The 27,202-nt window shown below is 39.4% G+C and overlaps 3 protein-coding genes across 6 annotated transcripts in view; 1 reads left to right on the top strand and 2 right to left on the bottom strand.

Moving 5' to 3' along the window:
* Nucleotides 1-598: 598 nt before the first annotated feature.
* Nucleotides 599-9,450, bottom strand: LOC143293480 (serine/threonine-protein kinase 16-like). Of its 3 annotated transcripts, none has more exons than XM_076604370.1 (8): nucleotides 9,378-9,450; nucleotides 8,814-8,965; nucleotides 8,204-8,444; nucleotides 7,259-7,398; nucleotides 6,724-6,844; nucleotides 5,878-5,973; nucleotides 4,681-4,805; nucleotides 599-4,263 (listed from the first exon to the last, which is right to left on the bottom strand). In XM_076604370.1, the coding sequence occupies exons 2-8, from the start codon at nucleotides 8,888-8,890 to the stop codon at nucleotides 4,137-4,139; spliced, it is 927 nt and encodes a 308-aa protein (XP_076460485.1). In that variant the 5' UTR covers nucleotides 8,891-8,965; nucleotides 9,378-9,450; the 3' UTR covers nucleotides 599-4,136. The 3 variants fall into 3 exon arrangements, with proteins under 3 accessions (XP_076460485.1, XP_076460487.1, XP_076460486.1); XM_076604372.1 differs by having other exon boundaries at nucleotides 8,814-8,892; nucleotides 9,378-9,440; XM_076604371.1 differs by having other exon boundaries at nucleotides 8,814-8,960; nucleotides 9,378-9,438.
* A 223-nt stretch (nucleotides 9,451-9,673) lies between these two features.
* LOC143293478 (dynactin subunit 2-like) lies at nucleotides 9,674-22,840 on the top strand. Its single transcript, XM_076604368.1, has 13 exons — nucleotides 9,674-9,728; nucleotides 12,824-12,895; nucleotides 13,791-13,881; nucleotides 14,909-14,979; nucleotides 15,506-15,598; nucleotides 16,294-16,454; nucleotides 17,484-17,637; nucleotides 18,083-18,148; nucleotides 18,774-18,812; nucleotides 19,496-19,645; nucleotides 20,416-20,518; nucleotides 20,960-21,051; nucleotides 21,626-22,840. The coding sequence occupies exons 1-13, from the start codon at nucleotides 9,693-9,695 to the stop codon at nucleotides 21,710-21,712; spliced, it is 1,215 nt and encodes a 404-aa protein (XP_076460483.1). The 5' UTR covers nucleotides 9,674-9,692; the 3' UTR covers nucleotides 21,713-22,840.
* LOC143293477 (sialin-like) overlaps nucleotides 22,412-27,202 on the bottom strand; it is a 48,742-nt gene continuing 43,951 nt past the window's right edge. For both annotated transcript variants that reach the window (XM_076604366.1, XM_076604367.1), the window contains exon 10: nucleotides 22,412-27,202. This exon is cut by the window's right edge and continues 267 nt beyond it. In XM_076604366.1, the coding sequence (XP_076460481.1) occupies nucleotides 26,831-27,202 (372 nt within the window). In that variant the 3' untranslated portion in view covers nucleotides 22,412-26,830.

The following is a 27,202-nucleotide window of genomic DNA, read 5'->3' as shown; positions in this document are numbered from 1 at the left end:
TATTTTAAAATATAATTCACAGAAGCATCTGTTAATGTGCTTCAGCATCAAACATGCACAATCACACTCACTGTACAAAACCCAACCCTCAGTTTATCAGTGATTAATCTGACCACGATTTCACATGGTACAAGACCTACAGTTTAAGCTGAGATCAATGTTTAATTACACATACTTAACCATGATCAACGTTTCTGTGGATGACTTGCTGAAATCAGGCAGACCCTGAACAATATTCCCAAAGAACAAAAACATTTCATCTGGGGGGCACAGCAAAGGCATTTGGTTCAAGATATACAATTATTAAAATGAACATGCGAAACTAATAAATTCCCTGCAAATTATCACAGATTGTGAGCAAAAATTATACCGAAAACAGGGGAGGTTATTTGTTTACTGAATAATGTGATGGTTAAGGCTGAAGATTGGTGGTCCCCAAAACCTGTAACACTACATGTGGCAAAAAGAGTGGAGGCTAAATTTTTCGTTTATGTGTTTATGTTGTGAGTCTATGTGACGACCATGATTCAGTTTTTGTATCAAAATAAGAAATCACTAGTGTGTAACCATAGGCTTTAAGATGTGTGATTTTTGTTTGTTTGTTTTTAATTATTTTTGAAAGATTTTGTTTAACTTTGCCCACACATGTCCTCTCTCAAACGAGTTTAGCTCCTCTGGAATGTCTGATCAAATCTGTTTTTCGTTCAGACACATGAATTGAGCTAAAGCTTCAGACCCTAACTCTAGTAACTGTTACACAATGTTATAGACATTTCAGAGATATGTCCTGAAATCCATTAAACATAATACTGACAATGTCTACTACATGTCTGAAAATTCACAACAGTCGAGAAAACAAATGCCTATATTTTACCAGTGAAACATATCCTTCCAGAGATATTCTGTTGACAAGAATGCTATTCCTTTCAGCAACTTAAAAGATCTAAACAAAATGTATTCATGTAAAATTTGATTAAACTTTCACTGAAATCATAGATCATGATCCATTTGAAGAATGAATTTTTCATGGACACATGATGAACATGTATGCCTCCACTGTCAGAGTGAGACACATGCATCCACATGCACAAGTTCTAAATGCCAAGAACATAGTTTTATGATAAATCTGGTGTCAGCAGTTTCATTAGAACACAGAAAAATAGGAAACCCAGTCAATTTAGTTAAGATTAATATGGTCCAGCTTTTTAGCACAAAGATTCTTTAAAGCCATATTTTGTAAATTTCATCAAGTACAGAAGAAATTTTTTAATTTCTAAATAACAAAGATTTCACTAAAACAAGATTCAGTTTGTTAAGATAATCGACCCTGATAAAAACTGCACACGTCCTTGATTACATTTGTAAAATTGTCCTTGTTAATAAGAAATCCACAAGAGCCAATACTGAAACAAACATATATGAAACAACAAAGCACAGTATTTTTTCCTCTATGAAATGTGAAAAAGGTGCACAACCCCACGCCAATACTGATGAGAGTCCCCATCAATTTCCATACAGGCAAATAAAAGTTACAGAAAAGCAAACCGAAAAACTCCTTAAAAAGAGGGAGTCACAGTCTGTTCATAGAGACCTTTAAACTGTCACGCAAACAACAATGGGAGAAATGTGCAAATAACTTAGCATTTATTCAAGACTGGACAATATGTTCTTGGTCCCAAAATGCTGTTCTAATTGAACAGGCAAAATCAAACAAACACAGTGTTGCCTCAGTATGTTTGGTAAGAATGGAAGCATGGCCCAAAGCCTTAAACATGAAACAAGAAACAGGAACAATAACATTTTTCAGGAATGAAAAAGGCACATAACCCCAAGCCAATGGTACCCACCCTTTCCCACCAGTTTTTACTATGGTTATAAATAAGAGATCAATAGAAAAGGCCAGAAAATCACTGTGCTTTTCAAACAAAGCAACGGCAAGTTACTCATGGGTATAGGTTCTCTCATTCTGCAAACACGAAGAAGAAAGTTTCCTGACTCAGAATCAAAAGCAAGCTGAACTTCCTTGTGAACTTCAGTGGTTTCACACCACTATCCTCCGCAAAATAATACTTTCCTGTACCAATTTTGCTGAGTAAAGTGGTGTGAAACCATTGAAATAAGTATATATGTAAGTTCAATTTTGGAATCTGATCCAGGAAACTTTCTTCCACTGGAAAAAGTTACCATATCTGTTCATTGATACTGATATTTTACACAACTTGTATTATACTATTATTGTCTTAGTTTCAGTAACACATTGACACATTGGTTTTAATTTCAAGGAGGTGTCAAATCAAGCCCCTTCTGCTGCCCCCCCCCCCCCCCACTACCCCCTCACCCACCCCTCCGAACCCCCCGTCCAAAAAATGGAGGCAAGCGCCTAACCCATGTGTAGATCAAATATACGTGACGGGCCTTGATTCCCTATCATTGCTGCTGGAGAGAGAAGGAATGGGGAAACCACTTTCCTGGAAATGTTAACTGTCACTTATATAGTAGCACTGTTTTGGGGCTCTTGAACAGGCAGATAATGGATACAAGTACAATGGTGCAAATATTCATGCTTAAATGAAACAAAGAGAAAGTAAGAGACAGACAGACCAGAAAGATGGAATGAAAGAGAGGAGCAAAAGAAATAATAACAATAAAATTAATTAAATAAGCTGGATCTCATTCACTGAACTTGAGTGTACATACACACACATGCACTCATGTGCGCGCACGCACACACACACACACACACATCCAAAAGACAAAGTATTTGCATGGGGTTTTTTTTTACACTCACTGTTCCCACACACTCGCATGATAAAAAACATCATACACATTATATGCCTCCCACAAACACATTATCAATTAACCTGTCTTCTTGGTAGTCTGTCGAGTCTGAGGGTGATATTTATGTGCCTCTCTTTCATTCTTGTTTGGTGTGGACACTCATGTAGCTATGGACCCCCAGTCTGTATGGCCATCCACAGTGAGGGCAGGGAAACCTTTCACTTGCAGTACAATGATTAATATCAAAGTCCAACTTTCTATGACTTGAACAATCTTACACCAATGATCCACAAAGTTTAAACATTGTATAGGCCTAATGTCAAAACAAAACTGGACAGAAAGACATTTTTTATATTTATTCTTACGGAGGAATTTTACATGCAAAACGATTTAGGAATTTTTACACCCTCTTCCTTTTTAGTGTGAACCCCCTACCAGTGAACTCATCAGTGTGCAAATAAAGATTCCAAATGCACAAGATGAAATCTGAAGCTTTTGTACAAAACACAAATGATGTTGAAGAGTGTATGGATACCTGTAGTTGGCACTGCCCTGAGCATCCAATACTTGAATCCAGATCATAACACCATGGCAACTGCTCCTTCAGCAATCCACCTCTGTCATAACAGACCTTCACAATCAATCTCTGTCATAACAAATGCCCTCTTGCAATGTCCACTCTTGACAGATGGGTGAAAGTCTGTCGTATAAGTTTCAATTTCAAGGTGGCATCAGACGGTGACACATTTATAAACCACATCTACCAGATGCCTAATGGCACCACAAGATTTAAACTGCCCAGCAATGAATAATATACATATCTCTGACGTTGATGTACATTTTCAGCATCCAGCAGATACGGCTGTTGAGATATAGATATTTCATCTCCGCCACAACACTTAGGAGTCATAAAGATACTGCACAGCAAATCGCACACTCTTTCAATGTGAGAGACCAATTGGAATGTTTTCAACCCACAAGACTGAACTTTCTTTTCATCTTCACTATGAACCACCTCTTAGTACAATGAACACAGTTCTGTTTACTGCTGAGCAGTGCAGACAATGAAATCATACTTTAGAAAAACCAAAAAAAAAAAAAGTGTGTGTCCCATGCACAGTAACATTTCGTATACACATAAAGTGTGCATTGTTAGTCACACAAGACTTGACTGTTCCGGAATGATGACAACAGTCTGATGCTATGTTGTAAGGAATCTCAGGGACAATGCCAGTACGCGTGATGGGACATCAACCAAAAATCATCCTCCTTCCACACAGTGAATCCCATGCAGATGACATCAGCTGTGTGTCTGCTCGGAACACTGATACCGTGAACTGCAGTTCCAGAGTGCTGGGTTATACACGGTTCTCCGCACTGTGCTGCAGTGTTTCCACCCGCTGCAGGACTTCATGAATGAAAGGACGCTCTGAGGGCTTGACGGTCATCATCCAGGTCACCATCTCCTTCAGGGCTGCACTGTAACTGCACAACATTTCACTTACCTTTAATCACTTGCCTTCTGTGTGTCTTTCTTTTTCATTCTACTGATATATTGGTTACTTGTTTTACAAAAAAAAAAGTTTTCTTAAAAAAAACCCCCAAAAAACAAAAAAAATTATATAAATATCAATAAAACACACAAGACACATGTATGGAAGTACAACCACACACATATACAAAGACATACTCAAACACATGCACTGAACTACAAGCACACACACACACACACACACACACACACACACACACACACACACACAAACTCAGCCTCTCTTGAAGCACTCATAACATGCAAGAAGATGCTCAGCCAACAAATCATGACACGGGTAAGAAAAGTGTGTGAAAAGAAACAACTAGTAAGCAAAAATGCTGCAGAAGAATTTCAGTGATGAAACCTACCCAGATCCCTCAGGGAAGTTGACTTTTCCAGTCATGGCAGCCAGAGCGATGCTGCCGCCGGTCTGATAGACTTTTTCAAACGGTGCCTCCAGGAATGCCAAGGCATACAGTGTGCAGCCCAGGGACTTTTCACACCACAAATAAAACAACAACAGATCAATGATGGCAATTATAATTTCTTTCAATCTAACTGTGTGCATGTGTGTGTGTGTGTGTGTGTGTGTCTGTGAATGTGTGTGTGTGTGTGTGTGTGATTAAATCTCAATATACATACTTCGTTAATTTACTGAGCCTTGAGTTTATTTGCACTTATTCATTCTTTTGCACATGTTGAACAATGAATGTCTGTACCTGCATGTGTATAGACAATACACCAGTCTGAGTTTTGAGTCATGTATAAACTGATATAATTTCCTTCATTTACCCCTGAAAATAGAGTATGACTGCCCACATGACGGGGTAAAAATGGTCATGCACTCATGTACATACGAGAGAACTTGAGCTGCAACCCACAAACAAAGAAGAAGAGGAGAAGATTTCCTTCATTTGCTATTGCTACTATAAACTGTCCAATATCAATAATGACCATAAAGCAAATAAACAAAAAGTAATAATCAGAGCTGAAAAACTGAATATAAACAACCCTACAGTTTATGGGTAACATTTTTTCACTTCTTCATTTTTTTTACATTGTATTGTATCAATTTTTGTCTCAACAGATTTCTCTGTGTGAAATTTGGGCTGTTCTCCTTGAAGAAAACATGTCACCATGCAACAATGCAATGCCACTCATATTTTTTAAATTCTTTTCTCTGTCTGCAAGTCTTATGGATTTTTCAACACCATTTAGCCAGAGACAACCCTTTGTTACCGTGGGCTCTTTTACATACGTGAAGTGCGTGCTGCACACAATATATCAGTTGATCGTCTCATCAGAGAGAGCCCTTTTGTTGTCGTATGTTCTTTTACATGCATGAAGTGCAAGAAGCACACAGGACCTCAGTTGATCGTCTCATCCAAATGACCAGCACCCAGATCATCACACAAGTACTAGTGGAGGGGAAGTAACAATCCTTTTCTGTATATGGGAGTCAAACCTGTAGACACTCACTTTCTAGCCAGGTGCATTACCACAAGGCCACCGCTCTGCAAATGGCTGTCCAATCTAGTATTTTGACTGTGATGGGTACCACTCACCCAAATGTCAGTTCTCTCATCTATACTGCAGTTGGTTTCCACTGTGAACAGCTCAGGAGGCCTGAACAACATGGAACACCTCTCAGCAGCCGTATCCTGGAAGCAGAAGATGAAGAATTCTTTATCTCAGTTCTGACCAAGTAGAAGAATGTATGAAGAACATGGAAAACAGTGGCTTCATCAAAAAAAAAAAAGAAAGAAAAAAGAAGAAATATTCACATAAAAAAAATCATACTGGTCAAGACAACTCAACTTAGATTAATGCACTGGCGTACATAAAGAGTTAATGAATAATTAATATATTTTGGGAGAGTTGAAAATGATTTACAGGTACGTTCACTTTGATAATGATGGCTATATACGTACTGACAAACCAGTGCATTACCATTTGTGGTATTGTTCACTTTCACCTTTATGAGGGGAAAAAAAGCATAGACAACAAGAAACAGGAATTCAACATTAATTCAGCTGTGTCTGACAGAAATAAAATATGGGGCTACTCTGCCCCAAATTAATGACCAAATGTCTACCATATTAACAAATTTATTCCCAGCTTCATGATCTGATGCAGAATGTATCATGATTCTTGAATACAATCACAAACACACTAACATGCACACACTCCCTCCATCATTCACACATTAACACACACACACAGTCTTCCCCCTCTCCCCCAACAAACACACACACACATACACACACCACAACACACACACATACCACAACACACACACACTGCTATACACACACATATCACACACCACAAAAAACACAGACACACCACACCACATACCCACAAAAAACCACAACACACCACACACACACACACACACACACACAGAGTACCTGCAGTGCTGTGGCTTCACGAAGACTGCCCACGTGGACACGAGCTCTGGCCGCTGAACCCAGGTCCATGACAACAGGTGTTCCATCTTCTGACAGCATCACATTCCCTGGCTTCAGATCTCTGCAGTCACACCCCCCATCACAGGTATATATCATTTCCACTGATATTTCTTATTAATTGATATATTCATCATGTCTTGAGGAACGTTCTTTCAATAAAACGTAAAGCAATGACAGGTAGAGTGGAAAATGAGCATACATATGAGTGTAAGGGAGACTGAGTGAAAGTGAGAGTGACAGAGTGTGAGTGTATGTGCTTACATGCAAGTTTGTGTGTGTGTGTGTGTGTGTGTGTGTGTATGTATGTGTGTGCACATGTGTGTGTGCCTGCATGTGTGTGTGTGTGTGTGTGTGTGTGTGAGTGGGGTGGGGTGGGCATGCATGCAAGCAAGTGGATGTGGATGCATGCATGTGCATGTTATGTGCCACCTGTGCTGTCATATATCAGGATTCAAGTGCCTGGCAGCTGCTTTACCTGTGAGCGTAAGGAGGATCGTGGTTGTGCATGGCAGACACTCCCTTGCACACCCCCAGGAATATCCGCCAAATTTCACTCTCTTGCATCTTCTCTGATCTTTTGGCCAGATGCTCAATCTTGTCTTGAAGACTGCCTCTCTGAAAAACCGAAATCTTTTCTTCCCCAAACAGAATTGCTAAATATATACCCTGTGCTCTTCAACCACAGCATACAGAACCCTCCCCACCACCCTCACACCCCTTCCAGAATTGCTGAATACATCCTATACCCTTTTGCTGAATGCATCCTATACCTTTCAGCCATGGCATACAGAATCTCTTTTTTTTTAATATTTTTTTTTACCCCAAGCAAAATTGCTGAATGCATCCTATACCTTTCAACAAAGGTATACAGAATCTTTTTTTTACCCCAAGCAAAATAGCTGAATGTATCCTATACCCTACAACCGAGGCATACTGATTTTTTCCCAAGCAGAATTTGTGAATGCATCTTATACCCTTCAACCAAGGCATATAAAATCGTTCTTTCTGAGTATAATTGCTGAATAAACCCAGTAGCCGTTAATCACAGATAACAGAATTTATTTTCCAAACAGAATTGCTGAATACATGTATGTATCCTTCAACCACAGCATACAAAATCTTTTTTTGTCAATAGAATTGCTGAATACACCCTATACCCTTCAACCACAGCATACAGAATCTTTTTTCTTTTTTTTCCAAACAGAATTGCTGAATACATTCTATACCCTTTTACCACAGCATATAGTTTTTTCCCAAACAGAATAAAGCCTACACCTTCAACCACAACAAACAGATTCCCCTCCCCCCCCCAAACAAGTGATATATATATATATATATATATATATATATATATATATATATCCTAAACCTTTCAACCACAGTATACAGAATCTTTCCCCAAACATAATTTCCCATTTACCGAATACAGTGGCATGACGATGAAGACCTCGCTGACGATGTCCATGGTTTTGGAGTAGTGGTTGACCTTCAGGACGCTGTGCGCCACCAAAGGAACCAGGTTGTCATGGTGAAGGGTCTTCATCACCTCCACCTCCTGCAGCGCCACCTTCTCCTCATCCACCGAGTGGCACGTCAACCTCTTCAGAGCGTACACCTTGTGCGTCGTCGTCTCCTCCACCAGGTCCACATAACTAAAACCCCTGAGACAAAATATCAATGGGTTTTTTGTAAAGCCTTGGTGTGTGTATACACACTGCTGATGATTCTATCTCTGAAGAAATGTTAAGATTTTTTTTTTTAATGTTGCCTTTTTGTCTGCAAATATGTCAACGTCTCTTTTAGAGATAATAAAAGTACATTCTCGCATCTTGTGTTATAGGTCACCTTTTTTATATATATACGAATAAAAAAACCAAACAAAAACCAATGTATCAATGAAGAAGAAATGTACAAGAGAAATGAAGAAAAACAGTTCCTGTGCATTTTACTTAATTTTGTGCTTTCATGAAAATAGATAGAAAACATATTAATTGATCACAATTGGTTAATGAAAATAAAGATATACTTACCCTTCTCCAAGTCTGGATCTAATGTAGAAGCGTTTGTCTCCCACAGCAATAGATTCTTTGCCACACATGCACCCCATGGCTGCAGATGGTAGAAATGTTGGATTTGACTTTAACACTGAGGCTTATCCCTCAGCTTTTACATGAATGCTGCTCTGCACAAACAAGTTGAGAGAGTGCTAGGAGTTCAACAATTACACACACTCTCCAGAAAAGCTCCATTTATTCCCCAGCTCTTTCACCAACAACTTTGTCTTGCAAGGCTCTCTCTCTCTCTCTCTCTCTCTCATCTCTTCTTTATTATTGTTTGTCCTCTGGGGCAGATGCATTTCTCTTTCTTTCAACTTTTTTTTTTTCACTCAAAAGTGATCTCAAACAAGGTGGAGAAAAAATGAGGAAAATGCATTCTACACAAACACTCTCTCACTCTTCTCTCTCACACACACACACCACCACCACCACAACCAAATAACAACACTTAGAATCACATTGTTCTAACCACTTGGGGTTACCACAGAATGTATTTGGTTTTGTTGTCGAGCTGTAATGTTAACTGAACATACTAACCTGCTTAAGATATGTTTCATTTGAACATTGACTTCTCTCTCGCCTTAGCAGAAGACCGGAAATACGTACCTTCGCAGTATATTGGCTTGGAATTGTTGATCAGATGGAGAAAAGAATCTCAGAATATCACAAAAGTTTGAATGCGTACAAAATGCGCAATGAATACCGGTAGAATATGTAACCAGAATATTGATCAAGTTAAAATAATGTCTCTATTAAAATAACAACAACAGAAAAAGAAACCTTGCCCGTCACGTTAGTATATTCCTCCGGCCAATCCACTTTAATGTGACCTCACCAACATCATTCAGCAAGATGGCGGATCCTAAATATGCTAATCTCCCAGGAATCGTAAGCAAATTTCACAATTAATCAACTGTGTGTTTTTGTATTATCGCATATGTTAGTGAATATATGCACTGTTCATTGTAATTTGTACACTTTAAAGTTCATTGGATACTTTCATCCCAAACACAGCATTTTTTGAGTCAGACGCCTGATGTCCCCAGCATTGCAGAAGTCTTTTGCAGACGATGCCAGGCTGTGCTGTATGAAGCCCAATGGACACATTAGTCGTCGTCAGTTATCACGTTAAATGGGAGATCTCTCGTATTTTGGAAAAGCAGTAAAGTTCCGTCCAGTTTGTCTGACTGCTTTTGTGTGTATCCATATTTTCATGAAGGAAGATGAACACGACTTGGAAACTAGTATTTTTGGTCTAGAATTTTGCAGTTCACTCAGTTGAGCAATAAAAGTATACTGTATTTGGAAGTAATGATAAAAATTAATGATAATGATAAAGGATGATAATTGTAATAACGATGAAAAAAAAAACACATTTGTATAGTATCACTATTCTAGTATATATAAACTTGAATATCAATACAATTTAATTTTAAAGACTTCAGTAGTGTAGCACTGTCTATCCCATAGTCTCATAGATAGTGGGGGCAGCACACATTTGGCAACCAGCCCCCTCCATACCTTACGGTTGTCTGTCCTTCTGACTGTCTCACTCATGGTTAGACCTGTCCGCTCTGAGATGATGCCCTCCCACTCTCTTGTTCTGCCTGTTTCTTCTCTTTGCTTCCTGCACTGTTCCCTGCAGAAAGGTCTAGGCCAGTCCTGATGAACAGGAGACGTGGCCATACCATTTCAATTTCCTTTCCTTAACAGTGGTCAGTAGATCATGTGTCCCAATAGCTTGCCTGGTTTTTTCTACGCACTTGATCATTTGTGATGTGGTCTCTGTGGCCTGTATCTTATTCTCTATTCTCTAGTTTTGTTGTTGTTTTGTTGGTGTTTTTTTTTTTTTTTTTTTTTCCTTAAGGCCTTACTAAGTGTGTTGGATTATGCTGCTGGTCAGGCATCTGCTTAGCAAATATGATGTAGCATGTTTGGATTAGTCTGAATTCAGTGACGCCTCCTTAAATAACTGAACTGAACTGAACTGAGCTCAGATTTCAAGGTCTATGTCTCGCAGGCTATATAGAAAGAAGGAAAACAAGGGAGTACATCAGTCTGATCTTTGAGCTGAGCATGAAGTTGCTGTCACTCCAGATGGGCCTCAGTTTTATCAGCACTGTTGTTGTCTGAGCTGTTCTGGAGAGTATTTCTGGCTTGGATTCTTCTTCTGAAATGACTACTCGAAGATACTTGAATCCTTAGACAGTTTCCAGTTTTTCACCATTGATTCTGATATCTGTGCTGATGCTGTCAGAGTTGTTAGTCATCAGTTTGGTCATCTTTGCGCTGATCTCCATGCCATAAGTTGCAGATGTTTTGTCAAGGCATTCCACCAGGTTTACAGGCTCTTCTTTATTCCTTGCCAATCCTTTAATGTCATTGGCAGAATGCAGATTGATGATTGTCCCGTCACCGATGCTGACTGTTCCTTCAGGGTGTTGAAGTGCATCAGTCAGGAAGATGTAGAAGAGAGTGGGAGGTAGTAAACAGCCTTGTCTAATTCCAGCAGTTATTCTGAACCAGTCTCTAGTGCTGCCATTGAAGTAGACTGCACTGCTAGCCTTTTCATACAGACGTTGTATCACCTTGGTCAGGTTGGCATTAATGTTATACAGCTTCATGGTTGCCCACAAGCCTTGTGCCATACCCTGTTGAAGGCCTTCTTAAAATCCATGAAGATGTGGTAGAGGTCTCGCTGGTGTAGGTATCTCTCACACAGTATCCTGAGGATGAAGATTTGTTCTGTTGTGCTGCACCCTGGTCTGAATCCGGCCTGTTCTTCTTTGATGATCTTCTCCGCTTGTGGTTTCAGTCTGTCCAGAATGACTTTCAATGTAACCTTGCTTGGATAGCTTATCAACTGAAGGTATGATAGTTTTGGCACTGTTGTAGATTGCCTTTCTTGGAGAGAGTAATGACAATAGATGGGTACATGGTGTCGGCCATTCTCCAGTCTATCAGATCTTGTTGCAGATTGTAGTGAGGGTGCTGACCATGGCTTCTCCCCATGTTTGTACTACTACTAGTTCTGCCAGAATGTTGTTCACTCTAGGCAACTTTTCTAACTTCAGTGCTTCCACCGCTGCCTTGATTTATTCTCTAAGGATTGGGTACTTGTCGCTGTCATTTGCTGGAGGGACATTCAGTACTTCTGGATCCCCTGTGTTCTGTGGCTGTACAACTCAAAGCAGTATTCAGTCCATCTATTCAGAATATCCTGCTACTCCATCAGACAGTTCCCTTCTTTGTCTTGTGGAATGCCTTTGGTGGTTTTCAGATCTTTCACAAGCATGTACGCTTTGTGAAAGATCTGTTAAGTTCCAGAACCTACAAACTTATAGTTATAAAAAAAAAAAAGATATAACATTTTGATGTTTTTTATCAATAATTTAGGCAGAATGATGTGACAGAATGAATTATCTTATCTCATCCACGTTCACACACACGCTCGCACACATTGGAAATGGTATTCATATATGTAAATACATAGATTAACGACACATGAATTAACACAATCACACATATACACACACTTCAGTTTTAGTGTCAAATAGCTGTCAGCCGTGTTGACTGATCCTAAAACACTGCACAACAGTAACACCACATCTGTTACTTAAAAAGATATTAAAAAAAAAAAAAAATGTCTGCTCTATACATCAAATTCAGTGCTGTGGTCTGGCCTTCAGAGCCTACCAGATAGTACTTGAAAGAAAAAGGAGAGGAAAGCCATGTAGATGGAATCAAACTATATAAACTATAACTGTATTTGGAGTTTAAAATCAGGAGATTGTTTTAATATCACTATGAAAATCACTATTTAGCTGATATTAGGGGTTAATTCTAGAGTTTTCAGACCACACAGATTCTGGAGGTTAATTTGTTCTAGGGTTAGCTGATAACAGATTCAAAGTCCTTTTTGGTTATGTAATATATATTATTATATACAGTTGGTTAATAAATCATTGTTTCCATATGTGCAGGATGTGAATTCACCTGATGTGTATGAAACCAGTGATTTGCCTGAGGATGACCAGTCCATGGCTAAACCTTCAGTAAGTATAAATTATAATCATCTCATATATAAACCTGGCAGTTGATTTATTTTAGATAATGCCCCTCTGAACTGATTCCTAAGGGGTGATCACTCTTCAGTGCAGATATGTATCATTTTGATACTGAAGGTACTATTTGTGAACTGGGATCTGGTTTCTAGGGTGTATGCTGTTTAAACATAATGCAGACATGCACACACAGATGCATATTAATAGGCATGCCCAGGATCACTTATTCAGTCCCAATCGTAAGGGAATGTCATTGTCAGGTCAGCATGATGGTACCCACCAGATAAAACCCTCTATGGTTGCTGAGTCAGTTTTACCTGATTTGATTCAACATATTGATGATGCTTCACCTACAGACCTGAGTAACAAAGCCCCAGACTGACAACAGTAGCTACTTTATCATGGAGCCAGACTTAGGGAACCTCTTCCCAGGAGTGGAGACTTTTCACCACATCTGTCCAGTGACAGTCCACCTCAGTCTGCTTACACTGGAGACATTGATACAAATTCACCAGGGGTAAGGAGTTGAAGGGAAATTTGAAAATGAGATTTTCATGAGACAAGGACATGAAAGGCCACAAAATTTCAGACATTTTTTGTGTATTTTGTGAAGATGATTGAGGATGCTGTTACAGCAATGATGATTGAGATTTGATGCTGTGCGACACGACCATACTCTGCACTCTTTCAAAATACATCTGATCATCAGTCAGGTCCACTTGTTTTTTTTGTTTTTGTTGTTGTTAATCATCACTTGTTTGTTTTGTTTTGTTTTTTGTTTCAAACATTGTGAAACTGTACAACCAAACTTCTCAGATTGAAAGCATGCTGCTTCAGCCAGTGCGTTTGACACATCTTGTGAGTAAAATAAATTATTTGTGTGTAGGATGAGCAAGAGAGTGAAAGTGTGGAGACTGTGGCACTGGACACCAAAGCAGCTTACACAGCTTTCAGGGGCAAGGGTGTGGCCGCCGCAGGTAAGAGTACGGGTGCCAGGCCGGTGGCTGTGTGCATGAAATGGTAGGAAATTTATTCATAGAGTTCGTTTTGACTGCACAGGCTAGTGCATGAATGGCAGTCTTGACTGTAAATAGCACAGTTGAAAGTGGTCTTTTTTTCTTGTCCTGCTTCTCTTTCCTTTTCTCTATGTGCCTTTCTCTCCATCTCTTTCCTCTGTCTCTCCAAGTCTCCCTGCCTCTCTTTCAGTGCCTTTCCTTTTCCCACCACCTCTCTCTCTCTCTCTCACCCTCTCTTTCCCTCCATCTCTGTTTCAACAAGTCTTCTGTCCTCTCTGTGTGTTTCTTTTCATCTGTGCCTCTCTTTCTCTCTTGACTGCTTTCCCATTCTCTCTCTTTTCTCTTTTTTGAAATCTTATCAGATGAAGGGCAAAAGCACCTCCTCTCATTTACGCAGACCCTTCTTGACTTCATATTTCTCAGGGCTTCTGGTAACACATAAATATCTGTCATTGATGCCTAGAAAATGGAAGGCATATTCATCAAGTGGACCCCTGGGACATTCCAAAACGTTCTTGAACAAACACATAAAAAAAACCCTGAAAATCATGTGTGGGATTTTCAGTCTGAGTCTGATGCTAGCATTGTCTACTGTGAAGAATTCATTCCCTTCACCACATCTTGTCCCAGAAATCTAGAGTTTATGAGTAGAAGGTATATTTGCCTTTGTATGTGTGTAGCAATGCATTGTTGATTTGAATGTGTAGTGTTAAAGTTTAAACCTCTTAGTGTTATGAAAGTATTCATGTTAAATGTATACATTATTAAATGTTTTTATGGATAGAACTGTCATCTGGCAGTCCTGTCTATTATTCTCTCTGCCTATCCACCTTTCATCCATCTTCCTACCTATTTGTCCATATTGTCTCTTCGTTCTGTATTGTATGTATGTATCTGTCTGTGAAATTTTTGTTCTGGTGAGGCACCAACATGTAAAAAGGATTACAGACTTTTTAATGATATCATTATTATAACATTTGTTTTTCAGTTGACTTTTCCGACAATGTTGGCAAGGCTCGAAAATCAGGCTACTACACCGATCGTACTGAGTATGAATTGGTAAGAACATCTTGTATATTGCTTTAGAACTGTGTCTGTCTGTCTCTTGCCTCTGTTTCTGTTTCTGCTTTGTTATATATATGTACATATATATATTTCTGTTTTTCTGTTGTTGTTTTTTGATTTGATTTTTTTTCCATTTCATGCTAGATGAAAGAAAACATTGTTTGCTTATTCTGAATCTTATTCTGTCAGGAAATAAGATTCTTTTACTCATTCTCTTTCTCTGTCTGTCCCTCTCTCTCTCTTCCATTAATGATCATGGCTGAGTTGTGTGGTGTAGCTGGTGGAGAGGAAAGGCTAGTTGAACATGAAGCTGAAACTCATACATCAATTTTTTTCTAAGTGTAATGGGAAAAAATCATATCTTACATATGTGCAAACACACGTCATAAAGGACAGCACACTATAGGATATTTGAGATTTTAGATTGTGTATAAGAATGAAGATAACTGTGCCACTGGAAGTTATGCTGCGTCATGTTAAATAAAGAACATATTTTTGAGAATTGTTGTATTTTTTCTAGAGTGATGGTTCAGCTCCAGAGACACCCTTGCAGAAGTTCCAGCGCTTGCAGCATGAGGTTCGCGAACTGACAGAGGAAGTCAGCAAAATCAAGGTAAATGGTGCACCTAGTAATAGCTGATACATTGTAACCCTGACCACTACCTTCTCTCATCCCTTCCTATGCTGAGACATTTTATTCCCAACACTTCCTTCTCTCATCCCTTCCCATGCTGATACAATTTATTCCAAACACTTCCTTTTCTCATCCCTTCCCATGCTGAGACATTTTATTCCAAACACTTCCTTCTCTCATCCCTTCCCATGATGAGACATTTTATTCCCAACACTCCTTCTCTCATCCCTTCCCATAATGAAGAAGGGAACAGCACATGAAGACATACAAGAAAAATAACAAGCATATCACCTGGAAAATAATACAAACTGCAAGTGTGAATCAATACTTCAAAGAAGCAAAAAGTTTGCCTTACATGCACACACGCACGCAAGCACGCACGCACGCACGCACGCACACATACACATACACGCACACACACACACACACACACACACATGCATGCAGACGCTCATACACACACACACACACACACACACGTATGCATGCAGACACACACACACACACACACACACAATGAATTTGACTAGCAATAACCTTCAAGTTATTGACTATGATAAGTTGGATATAATGATCATGTGCAGATGTGTGTGTGTGTACAGCATCTACACCATATTTAGAGAATGGGCACTACATAAATTTGCATTAAAATATTGTTACTATTTTGCTGCCAGGAGTCCGTGAAAGGAGAGAGTGGAGGGGACAAGCTGTCACCGGTCAACCTTGGTCAGCAGCTACAGTACCTGCAGCACCAGTTGACAGACCTGCACCTGGAGAAACTGCTGGGACCTGACACCTCCATTGACCTCTCCGACCCTCAAGGCGCCTTGAGACAGTCAGTGCTCTGCTTTTCTGGGGCGGGAGAGTGCAGCTGAAGGGAGGCAACACTCTGACTCCGAAAACACAAAACTAACCTGCTGGTCAGGGTGTGAAGGGATGATTTGGGGGTTGGAGGGGATACCTTGACTCTGAAGTACTCTGCTGGACTGCGTGCAAAGGGATGGGATAGGGGTTACAGGTTACCTGACTCCAAAAGTACTCTTCTGGTCTGGATGTAAGGGGAAGGGTGGGAGAGGTGCCCTGACTCTGAAAGTAATATGTTGGTCTGGGTGTAAGTGGAAGGGTGGGAGCTAAGGGGTACCCTGAGGAAGGGTTGGGGTTAGGGGGTACCCAGACTTTGAAAGTGATATTTTGGTCTGGGTGTGAAGTGGTGAGGGGAGGTATCCTGACTGCAAGTAGAACTGGAGATCTTCAAGAGAGATGGTCTTAGAACACTATCAGAGGCTCTGCTGGTCTTTAAAGCTGACAGCCAGTGGTACCTGGTATTCTTCACATTTCTCTGTGATCTTTCTCAGCATGTGAATCTGTTCTGCACATGAACGTTTTGGATGGAAGCTTACCTGCTCTCCTTGCAGTTCACTCTACACCATGTTACTGTATGCTATGTTAAGCAGTCAGTTAAGAATGGCTGGGCAGTAGACTTTCCCAGGGATTGACACAAGTGTTTTTTTGAATGTGACTTAAATACCACCACCACAGTGGCACAGGCCATAAAACTGCAACAGCTCCTTAAACAACAGTGACAGCAACAACAGCAATAACAACAAAACATTAATATAACAACAACACTTATACATACAAGCACATGTTCGTCTGAAATCACACAATGTGAACAGATGTTAAACCAAAGAACACACACACATGTACCCACTTTGCATGCAAGAATGCACTCTGGATTGATTTTTTTTTTTTAATTTACATATTGACCTACATTGGCTTTTTAGAAACTGAATGAGCAAGCAGCAAAGCAATAGGAGCACTGAAATGTACCACATCCTACAGTGGCAACGTTTGTTGTTGGCAGACGATTGCTGCAGCAGTTAGGGTCGTACAGCCCAGCCAGCGGGAGTAAAGACAAGGGGGCCAAAACCCCGACAGCCACTGGAGCAGAAGGCCAGTATGTCACATATGAGCTGTACTACAGACCTGAGCAGGCGCAGTTCAGCAAAAATGCCAGGGTAAAGTTGTGACTAATGTGTGTGTGTGTTTATGTTTTGTGTATATATATGTATATTTGTATACCATTTTTCAGTTCACGTCACTGCACTAGAAGTGGTGTTTGACAATAAAAGGAAAAGTGTATATGTGTGTGTGTGTGTGAGTGAGTGTGTGTATGTGTGCGTGTGTGTGTGTTCAGTTTGTGTGTGTGTGCGCATGTGTGTGTGTTCAGTTTAAAAATTGTGTCAGGAATTTCTGAAGAATTTAAGATTATTATTGTTTGTAAGAAAAAGGAGAAGAATAAGAAGAAAAATAATGAGAAAGCGAAGTTGTAGAATAGGAGCAAGTGGTATCATTATTATATAAAATCAGCACATCATTGCATCAGCACATAGAAATTATTTTGAATGTCATCAAGATTTTTTAAAAATGTAAAAAACATTTTTTTTCATGTATTCTTGACAGATGGCAAACTTGGAGGAGAGGCTGGAGAGACTGGAAAATGCTATTGGGCAAAATATGGATAAAGTGGTAAGTATTTTCAGGCATCATATCATCATGAGGCATTTACAGAAATGATAGTTTCATAGTTTCTTTCCAGTACTATAATTCTACCATTTATACACCATTTCAATATTAATCCCTTGTGGTTCCTGTTCTATAAATGTCACAAATAAATGATTCATTTAACATTGTACAGTTTAACATTTGTTCATAAACCATCATCCCTGTCGCAGAGTTATATCATTTATGGAATATATCTTTTGGACAGTTAACACTACTGATGATCAATATTTTAATGAGCTGTTAAGGTTTCTAATAATCATGGAATTTTAGGGACCTAGTCTTTTGGACGAGACAATTATCAAAGTCCTGTGTGCAGCATGATCATGCATATAAAGAACCCACAGCAACAAAAGGGTTGTCCCTGGCAAAGTTCAAAAGACAAATCCTCTTCTACTGTACAACAAATACACTTGCATGCAGACAAAAGATAAAAAAAAAAAAAAAAATGACGCTGCACTTTAGTGACATACACCCTGGGAAGAGCAACACAGAGAAATTTGTTGCAGCAAAAGGTAATATAATGTCAGTGCAATATGCTCTGTCAGTGTTTGTGTGTGTTGTGCTGAATTGCTAATGGTTTGTGTTTCAGGGTGCGCTGACTGCTGACACTGAAAACAAGAGCCTTCTGGTATGTATGACTTTTATCAATAAAAAGCATTAATGTGCAGAATACTTGACAATAGTACATGAAATAAACCTTGTCTGAGATATAAGAATTGTGTTTGTTATCAGTTGCTTGCATAGTTGGCAGTGTATTCACATCTCAAATAGTTGGAGCAGATGTTAAATGACAGATTACCATTATTTTATCATTGTATAGAGTCTATCAGGGTTTGCTGCTGAAATTGTTGCTTTTTGTTGTTGCTATTTTTTCATGACAGAATATGGAGATTGTGTTTTATGCCTCTTTGTTCTCTGTTTTTTCCACATCTCGTTTTTTAAATGTTTATTTTTAGTTACTGGTTCAGCTGTTTACACAGAAAACATAATCTGGTTGTTCAGTTAATATGAGAGAATGCTATGGTAGTTTGACAATGTTATACATATCCATCTATCTTGTTCATTTGTCAAGCTAATGATTGTTGACTTCTCTTTCAGTTTTGACCTGTGTGTGTGTGTGCACATGTGTGTGTGTGTGTGTGTATGTGAGTGTGTATGTGCACACGTGCGTGTGTTTGTGTGTGTGTGTATGCATGGGTAAGATTTGAGTAAAAAAGAAAGAAAAAAAAGTTGTGCCTTATAGGCCAGAAATCACAGTATTTATCCCGATGATGTGACCATGTGGACGCTGTGTGTGTGTGTGTGTGTCAGGGAGCAGTGTCGGTGCTGAACACCAAGCTGTCTCTACTGGACCAGCCCAACGTGGACGCTGTGGAGGCACGACTGCAGAGCGTCATGCACAAGCTGTCCCAGATCGCTGACAAAAAAGCCGCTCAGGACAACCCTGACAAACAGCTCAAGGTGATCCTCTGCCCAGTTTCAGCTGTTCACCCAGTTTCATTCATTTATTTTTAAAAGAATGCAAACCAAAAAAATATAACATTGGTGTTGCCAGCAGGGGGAATAGTAGATGGTGTTCTGCATGTGTTAAATCAGAACATGCACTACTGAATTCCAGCAGCAGTGCAGGGTCTCCTCAGGTATGTGTCCTCCTGGTGACCTAACATTGATGGTTTTGTGCAGACAGCCTGCCCTGAGGCTGCAGCAGATGAACCTGATCATCTGTGTATGGGGTGCTTTGCATTATCATCATGAAAGAAATGCCACTGAAATGGGTGCACATGATGGGACACAAAAAAAGGAGAAGAAAAAAAAGAAAGAAAAATACAACCTGGTGCATATATCTCTTATCCTCATTATCTGTTTCTGTATGACTATGTTTTTTTCAAGAGTCAGGTGACACATATTTGTAATACATGAGTAGGTGAATAATGTGAATGGAAGAAGAAATGAAGGAAGTCTGAAGTGTATGTACGATTGTGTTTGTGTTCAGATAAGTTTGTTTTTGTTTTTTGTAATTTTCTTTTCTAGTGAAAAATTAAGGAATGGTCAGTCAGTGTGATAAGCATGTCCCAGGTTTATGTGCATGAATATGACTGTACTCGGACCCTATTTTTGTTCCTAGTTTTTATGGAATTGTTATTTACAGTTTTTCAGCCATGACTTTGCCTTGTGTGGTTGGCATGGCTACAAGCAACAAAGACAAATATATTATATTGGTATGTGTGCAGATATCTGAGTTGTATGAGCTGGTGAAGAAATGGGAGGCTGTGGGGGATTCCCTGCCACAAGTCGTTGACAGAATGGTTGCTCTGAAAGACCTTCATGAACAAGGTGACATGTTGTTTTTTAGTGTATGTTTGTGTGTGTGTGTGTGTGTGTGTGTATATATTGGCATGTGTGTGTGTGTGTGCACTGTCTTGTTAGTGATGATGTGTGTCCCACATGCATGTGTGTGGTGGATGTGCATAATGTGTATTTTGAAATTCTTTTTTGATTTTTATTTTTAGCAGGCCTATGGCAGTGACCTTAACTTAAATTCCTCCAGTGAGATTTGTGCAGATCCCCCTAACATTCCATCTGTGAGAGGAGTCCAGATGTCAAACATATAGTGAAACTGCCTGTTATTTGCACATGCCACCGCTACTATTGATTTGCATTGCATTAAAATTGGACAGAGTTGATAAATGCAGGTTCAAAGCTGTTAGTACGACATAAAGTGCAGAAATGTGGGTGCTTATAATAGGTATCACTTACATTTCTTTTTTTGTGCAGCCCTGCAGTTCAGTCAGGCATTGACCTACCTGGACACCACCCAACAAGAGGTCAAGGCCAGTCTAGGTTCACACAATGATATGTTGAAACAGGTAGGATGTCTATGTGTGCTAGTACTTTTATGCTGTTGTTTGCAGTACTGTACGTTCAAAACCTGTTGACGTCACAGTGTTTAAGGGATTAAAGATTTTGCAGTTCATAACTCTTATAAACTCTGGAAACTCTTAGAAATGCACACACTTGTGTTCTGTAAAGCTACCTTGTTATATTCTACTTCTGTTTATTTACCTGTTTGTTTGCCTGGTTGTATTGGTTTTATTTCATTTTTGTTTACCGTTTTGATATATGTATATACACATATACATTCTTTCAGTTTGATAGGCTTTCAAATCCTGACAAGTGTGCAAGGTGTGTGTGCAGGTCAGGCATCTGCTTCCATCTGTTTTCTTATTTATCTTTAAAGCACATTTGATGAAAATGTACGGATCAGACTGCATACTTTGAGGCTTCCTTTAAACTGAAACTAACATAGCATTGTAAGCAATTCATAGCCAAGGCACTGATGTGTTAGTTATTCAAGAGAAAGCAGCACAGTATGTTAAACCCCTGTGTGTGTTTCTGTGTGTGTGTGTGTGTGTGTGTGCGTGTTTGTGCGTGTGTATGCAGCTCCAGGGCAGCTTCAAAGAGAACATGGACGGAATCAAGGCGAACTTTGACGGCCTGGACAAGCGCATGCAGGCCCTGAAGAAGTAGAGCCTTGAGGACCCCTCTCATCTCCTCTGCCTTGAACAATGTGCAATGATCACCATGCTCCACTGAACTACAGTTTACCAGCTGCTACTCTTCCTTGGTGGGGGTTGGTGATAAGGTCTGCTTCAGGAAGTTTGTTGGACGGTAACTGTTATCATGCGTTGGTGATTGGACTGTGACTGCTTCAGTTCAGTTTTCAGCAGGGTGCATGCGTGCGCACATAGCCACGCACACTCCGCACAAACACACACATACACACAGTGACAAACACAAGCACTCACACACACACACACACACACATACAACTTTGTAAACAATCCATCAGATTGCATACTGACAAAAATTCACAGGCACAATTGAACATTTACAGCATCCTCAGATATCGTTCAGATATTTTCATTTTGTATGAGCTCAGTGTTGTTGTTTTTTTTGTTTGTTTTTTTGTGTGAGATAAGTACTTTACTTCCACAATACCTTGAAACATAACAGTTCTATAAATGAGTATGAGTGATGTGTGTGAGTAAATAGTGTGTGTGTGTGTGTGTAAATCAGAAAGTTCATCGGAGCTGGACCAGAGATACAGATGAATTTGTGAATGTGTAGTAGCTTCCATTGTCAAATTGATTCAAAGAAGGTATCAGAAGGAAAGGAAAGATAAACCTTTTATTGTGGTCACCCAACTGATTCAGTCTGTACTTACTATTTTGTTTGTTTTGGATCTTGGCACAGCTCTTTTGTGTTTAAAAAGTGTGTTGTTGTTTTTCTCCCTACTTCATACCTTCTGCAAATTACCAAGAATAAAGAATCAAAAGGAGTTTGTAGTTTGGAGGCTTAGAGATGGTTTTCTCTAAACTAACCAGACTGACAAAGGTACTCAGACATCTTTTTGGAGAGTTGTGGCCTTGCTGACAGAGAGCCACATAAGAAGAGTGAAGTCCATAGATCAAGTTTTTTAAGGGCTGAATTTACTTTTATCCCCACTCCTTTCTACTAGACTTTCAGTGGTGGTCTGTGTTCTAGTCTTTCTGATAAGATGATAAATTAAGGTTCTTGTGTGCAGTAATGTACATAGAAGGGCTCATGGAGTAGGGTCTGTCCCTGAAACAAAAAACAAAAAAAAAAGTAAAGAAATCCACTTTGATGCAGAAAGGAAAAGGGAAGAACAAAGGATGGTAGTGTGTTGCTTGTGATATGCTGCCTCTGGGGAGAACAGCCTGAATTTCACACAGAACATACTTGTATTTTATGTATAAAAGTGTCTTGGTTTGATGGAGGAGAGAATGTTTACATGCTGACTGTTGTTTTTCTTCTTAGCTGAAATGCTAATTAAAGGCTTGTCTTTTTGTTGTAACATTGGGTGCTGATGCTTTCCTGGACATGGAGTATTTACTGATGAAATTGTTATTATGTGTAGTGGTGAACTTTTGTTTCTGTATGTTGGAAATGTGTTCATTTTGTCTTTGATGTTCCTTGCTATTGTGTAGATTCTTTCCAGATAGCATGTCTTTACCTTTGCTTAATGCAACAAAAGAACAGAAACCCATGTTGGCTAATTTTCAGTTGTTTTTTTTAGCTCGGGTTTAGATGGTTTTGTGTTATACAGTTTGACATTGCTACCGAGTATTGAACAGTGGATAAAGGTTAATTTAATCCTGTTTTAGAAATAAAATAGTGGTTCCATGAATATTCTTTCTTTTTTCTAGATAGTATTGAGTGGGCGTGGATTAATCTCGTATTTGACCTCTGATAGTATGCCTTTTGATGTACATTTTTCTCTTTATTTCTCACAAAAGTTGTGATAGGTAGTGCTGGTTTGTGGATTTTACCATTTTATTCCTCAACTTAAGATGAGCACAGTGGTGACTGCTGTCACATTTGTCTTGGTTTTTTCATGTTATCCTTCTGGGTTTCTGTGGTTAAAATGAATCATGACAAATATGTGTACTACGTGTTTTCATCAGTGATGTGAAAGGGGCAAAGTGAATGTGCCTGTGCTGGTGAAAACAAACAGGAACGATGTGTCAGTTTTACAGCCTCAGCACGTTCCCCTGCCATACTGATGTGGAAAAACGAAGAAAAAATACTGTAATTGACTGGTTTTTCCTCCAAACTGACATGAGGGGAGACACTCAGAAATACTGTAGAAGTTGGTTCCCTTTGTTTGCAGTTCATGCATATGAAGGAACATGAACAGCATGACATTAATTTTGACGTTAGAGCATTGCTTAGGTTCAGGGCTGAACAAGTTAAGGTTTAGCTTTTAAATTCATAATGTTTCAGAAAATGGACATTTTTTGTTGAATCTACTTCCAGATCAATACTGTCAAATTCCACAACATAACTAACTTGGGAACATGGTATGATAAATGTTTTTAGTTACAACAGCAAGCTGGGTTGTTTTAATTATATTTTTTGTATGCTTTCTTCCTGTGATGTTCAACCCTTTCAGCACTTGCTTGTGCATATTTTCATTCTTGTTTGGGAATAATTGTCCTCCAAACATGACCAGAAAAAGAAATTCAGAAAAAAATACTTTGTTGGTTGTGTTTTACTGTGTATCAGTTAGTATTTTAGTATACTTATAATATGGATCCATCCATATGTGACTGTTTACAAATGAACTTACATTAGAGCACTGAGCTAGAATGGAATGTTGTCATTTGGCTAATTATGGGATTCACTTGGACTCGTAACTGAAACTTGAAAATGCCCACGTTAAAATTTACCAGAGACATGCATGCAATCACATTCACAGACTGATACACAGACAACCAAGACTGGATGATATTAAGATTCCAAATTTGTTTAACGTGAATAAAGAAAATGTGTTATTTATTTATAGTGTATAATTGATATGAATCATTACATAATTTATTAACATATATAAATCCAGAGTCACTGGGGAACATTATTCTCAAAGGAAGACAACAACATGGTATTTGATAAAGTTCTTCCAAAAGCATACGAGTTTAAAAAAATTTGTATCTTCATTTTTTGGGGGCAAGAGATTTGAAATTCAAGAATCAAGATTTAATAATCCTGGCCCCATTGATGGGGTTTGAAGAATTACAACATGATCAACATCTAAATTGATGAAAAAATCAGAATTACAACATGAACAACTTAACTGATGAAAGAATCAAAAACAAAAATTGACCCACTCCTGATATTTACCAACATCATTGCATTTGTGCCATCAAGCACATTGCCTTCTTCGTGCAATATATTCTCTTCCACAAACATAGGGAGCCAGCCACATCTTAATCAAACTTAAAACATCTTCAGTAGTTCCATGATTCCTGAGCTAAACCCTGCACTGATACAAAATATAAAACATTCTTATGCAACCAATCCATTACAAACATGCCAAAACAATATGAGTTAAGCAATATGAAAGTTGAATCAAGCCAGGTAATATACAAAAAGTTCACCCAGCTGAGTGATGACCTTGCAAAGCCATCAAGCTGTTACACTAAACTAAAACTGTCAAAGTCCATGGACTCATTCCCAGCACTTAACGAACTACTAAAGTCCATGGAGTCATTCCCAGCACTTTACGAACTACTAAAGTCCATGGACTCATTCCCAGCACTTAACGAACGAGGTAGGTGGCAGAATCGTTAAGATGCATATCTGTCAATACATTGTCTGTAAGAGTCTTGAGTTTGATTCCTACTCTCACCCTTTTCCCCCACGTTTAACTGGAAAATCAAATTGTCTAGTCATTCGGATGAGATGATAAACCAAGGTCCTATATGCAGCATGCACTTGGTGCACGGAAAAAGGACCCACGTCAACAAAAGGGTTGTCCTTTTCTGTAGAATGAATACATCTTGATAGGTACACAAATATATATGCATGCACTCAAGGTCTGACTAAGCATGTTGGGCTATGCTACTGGTCAGGCATCTGCCTAGCAGATGCGGTGTAGCACACGTGGATTTGTCCAAACACAGTGACACCTTGAGAAACTGAAACTTAACAAAAGATTTCCAAAGTCCATATACTCATTCCCAATCCTAAACTAACTACTACCCAAGTCCATAACTCATTCCCAGCACATAACTAAATACTACTGAAGTCAGTGGATTCATTCCCAGCATTTAATGACTGCCAAAGTCCGTGGACCAATTCCCAACACTGAACTACTACCAGAGTCCATGGATTCATTCTCAAAACTACTACCAAACTCCAGGCATTCATTCCCAAGACTTTACTACTACCAGTCTATGGACTTGTTTTTAACACTTAACTACTAAGGTTGGGGGGGAGGGGGGGGGGAGGCCTGAAGGAAAAAGCGTGAAGGCAAAAAAGAAGAAATCCACCATGACAGTGAAGCGAAGCAAGGTGATGACCAAAAGAGTAACTCCAACAAACCTTGATGATCTGCAGCAAGCATTTCACACTGCATCAGAATCGGACAAACAATGCCGTGAAAGGGACATCAGCATGAAGTTGAAGGAGTGGAAATAAATGTAAGTCAGTCAGTAATGTACAGTCAAGGGCCAAAAATAAGTCAGTCATTTACATAAGACAGTAATGTACAAGCATGAAGTCAAAGGAGTTTAAATGTAAGTCAGATTGTACAATCATAGACCAGAAATATGTGATGTATGGTTGATATGATCGCACATACAGGCATAAACCAACTTCACAGCACATGTCAGACATGCCTCTCTCATTCCAGTTTGTCTATATTTGTTCTGTAAAATCAACAAAAATGTCATAGTAGTCTGTTAGAATTGGAAATTTTGAAAGGCTGTGAAATAACTGGCAAACCAGCATGGCAATGAAAAGGAGCATGTTTGAGAACAACACTGAAAAGACTTTCCAGCAGTAATGAATACTGTGCGTGCAGAACACAGCCAAAGGCAAAATTAGTGCAGATATCACCTACAGCCATGCAACAAGCTCAGAATACTGTGTCAAGAGACTATAGAATTATTGTTATTGAAGTCTGAGCTTGAGTGCATGTCTATATCACACACAAAACACACACACACACACACACACACACACACATCGATTCTATGACTTACAACAAATGCTGTATGGTCCCTGACCAACAATCATTAACACAAACAAAAACGACCCAAGCTCATCATCAGACCACAACATCAATCATCGAGATCCTGTTCCCATACAATCCACTTCAGCGTCTCCATGACTGGGCAGTGAGGGCTTTGCTGACGCCGCCTGTTTCACCTTCCCCTCAAAGCTTTGCTGCTGAAGGTCTGAGGAGGACACCCTCTTCCGAAGCCGGTTGTGTTTTGGAACGGTGCCATTGGGCGTCTCCCCCGCTTCATGCTGAACCTGGCTGCTGCTCAGTGCCGGAGGACTGGGCCAGGTCAGGTGGAACATGGTGTTGTTTTCTCCGCCTCCCTCCGTCTTGCGGAAAAGATGACCCATGTGTGAGCTTTCCTCAACGCTGATGACTGCACTGTCACCAATGACAGAATGACTGTACGCTTGTGGAGCGGGTGTGGGGCTGTC

This window comes from Babylonia areolata, chromosome 19 (genome assembly GCF_041734735.1).
Source record: "Babylonia areolata isolate BAREFJ2019XMU chromosome 19, ASM4173473v1, whole genome shotgun sequence".
NCBI classification, from domain to species: Eukaryota; Metazoa; Mollusca; class Gastropoda; order Neogastropoda; family Buccinidae; genus Babylonia; species Babylonia areolata.
The sequence above is the reverse complement of the archived record's forward strand: the minus strand, read 5'-3'. Positions and strand labels throughout refer to the sequence as shown.

Excerpts from the sequence above, each read along its gene's own strand:
- LOC143293480 (XM_076604370.1), bottom strand. The coding sequence starts at position 8,890 with ATGGGGTGCATGTGTGGCAAAGAATCTATTGCTGTGGGAGACAAACGC. Across the intron at positions 6,845-7,258 it reads GATCCTCCTTACGCTCACAG|AGATCTGAAGCCAGGGAATG; the intron begins GTAAAGCAGCTG and ends GTGTGACTGCAG. Across the intron at positions 4,806-5,877 it reads ATGAGAGAACTGACATTTGG|TCCCTGGGCTGCACACTGTA; the intron begins GTGAGTGGTACC and ends TGGTGTGAAAAG.
- LOC143293478 (XM_076604368.1), top strand. The coding sequence starts at position 9,693 with ATGGCGGATCCTAAATATGCTAATCTCCCAGGAATC. Across the intron at positions 18,813-19,495 it reads CTGAAAACAAGAGCCTTCTG|GGAGCAGTGTCGGTGCTGAA; the intron begins GTATGTATGACT and ends TGTGTGTGTCAG. Across the intron at positions 21,052-21,625 it reads ACAATGATATGTTGAAACAG|CTCCAGGGCAGCTTCAAAGA; the intron begins GTAGGATGTCTA and ends GTGTGTATGCAG.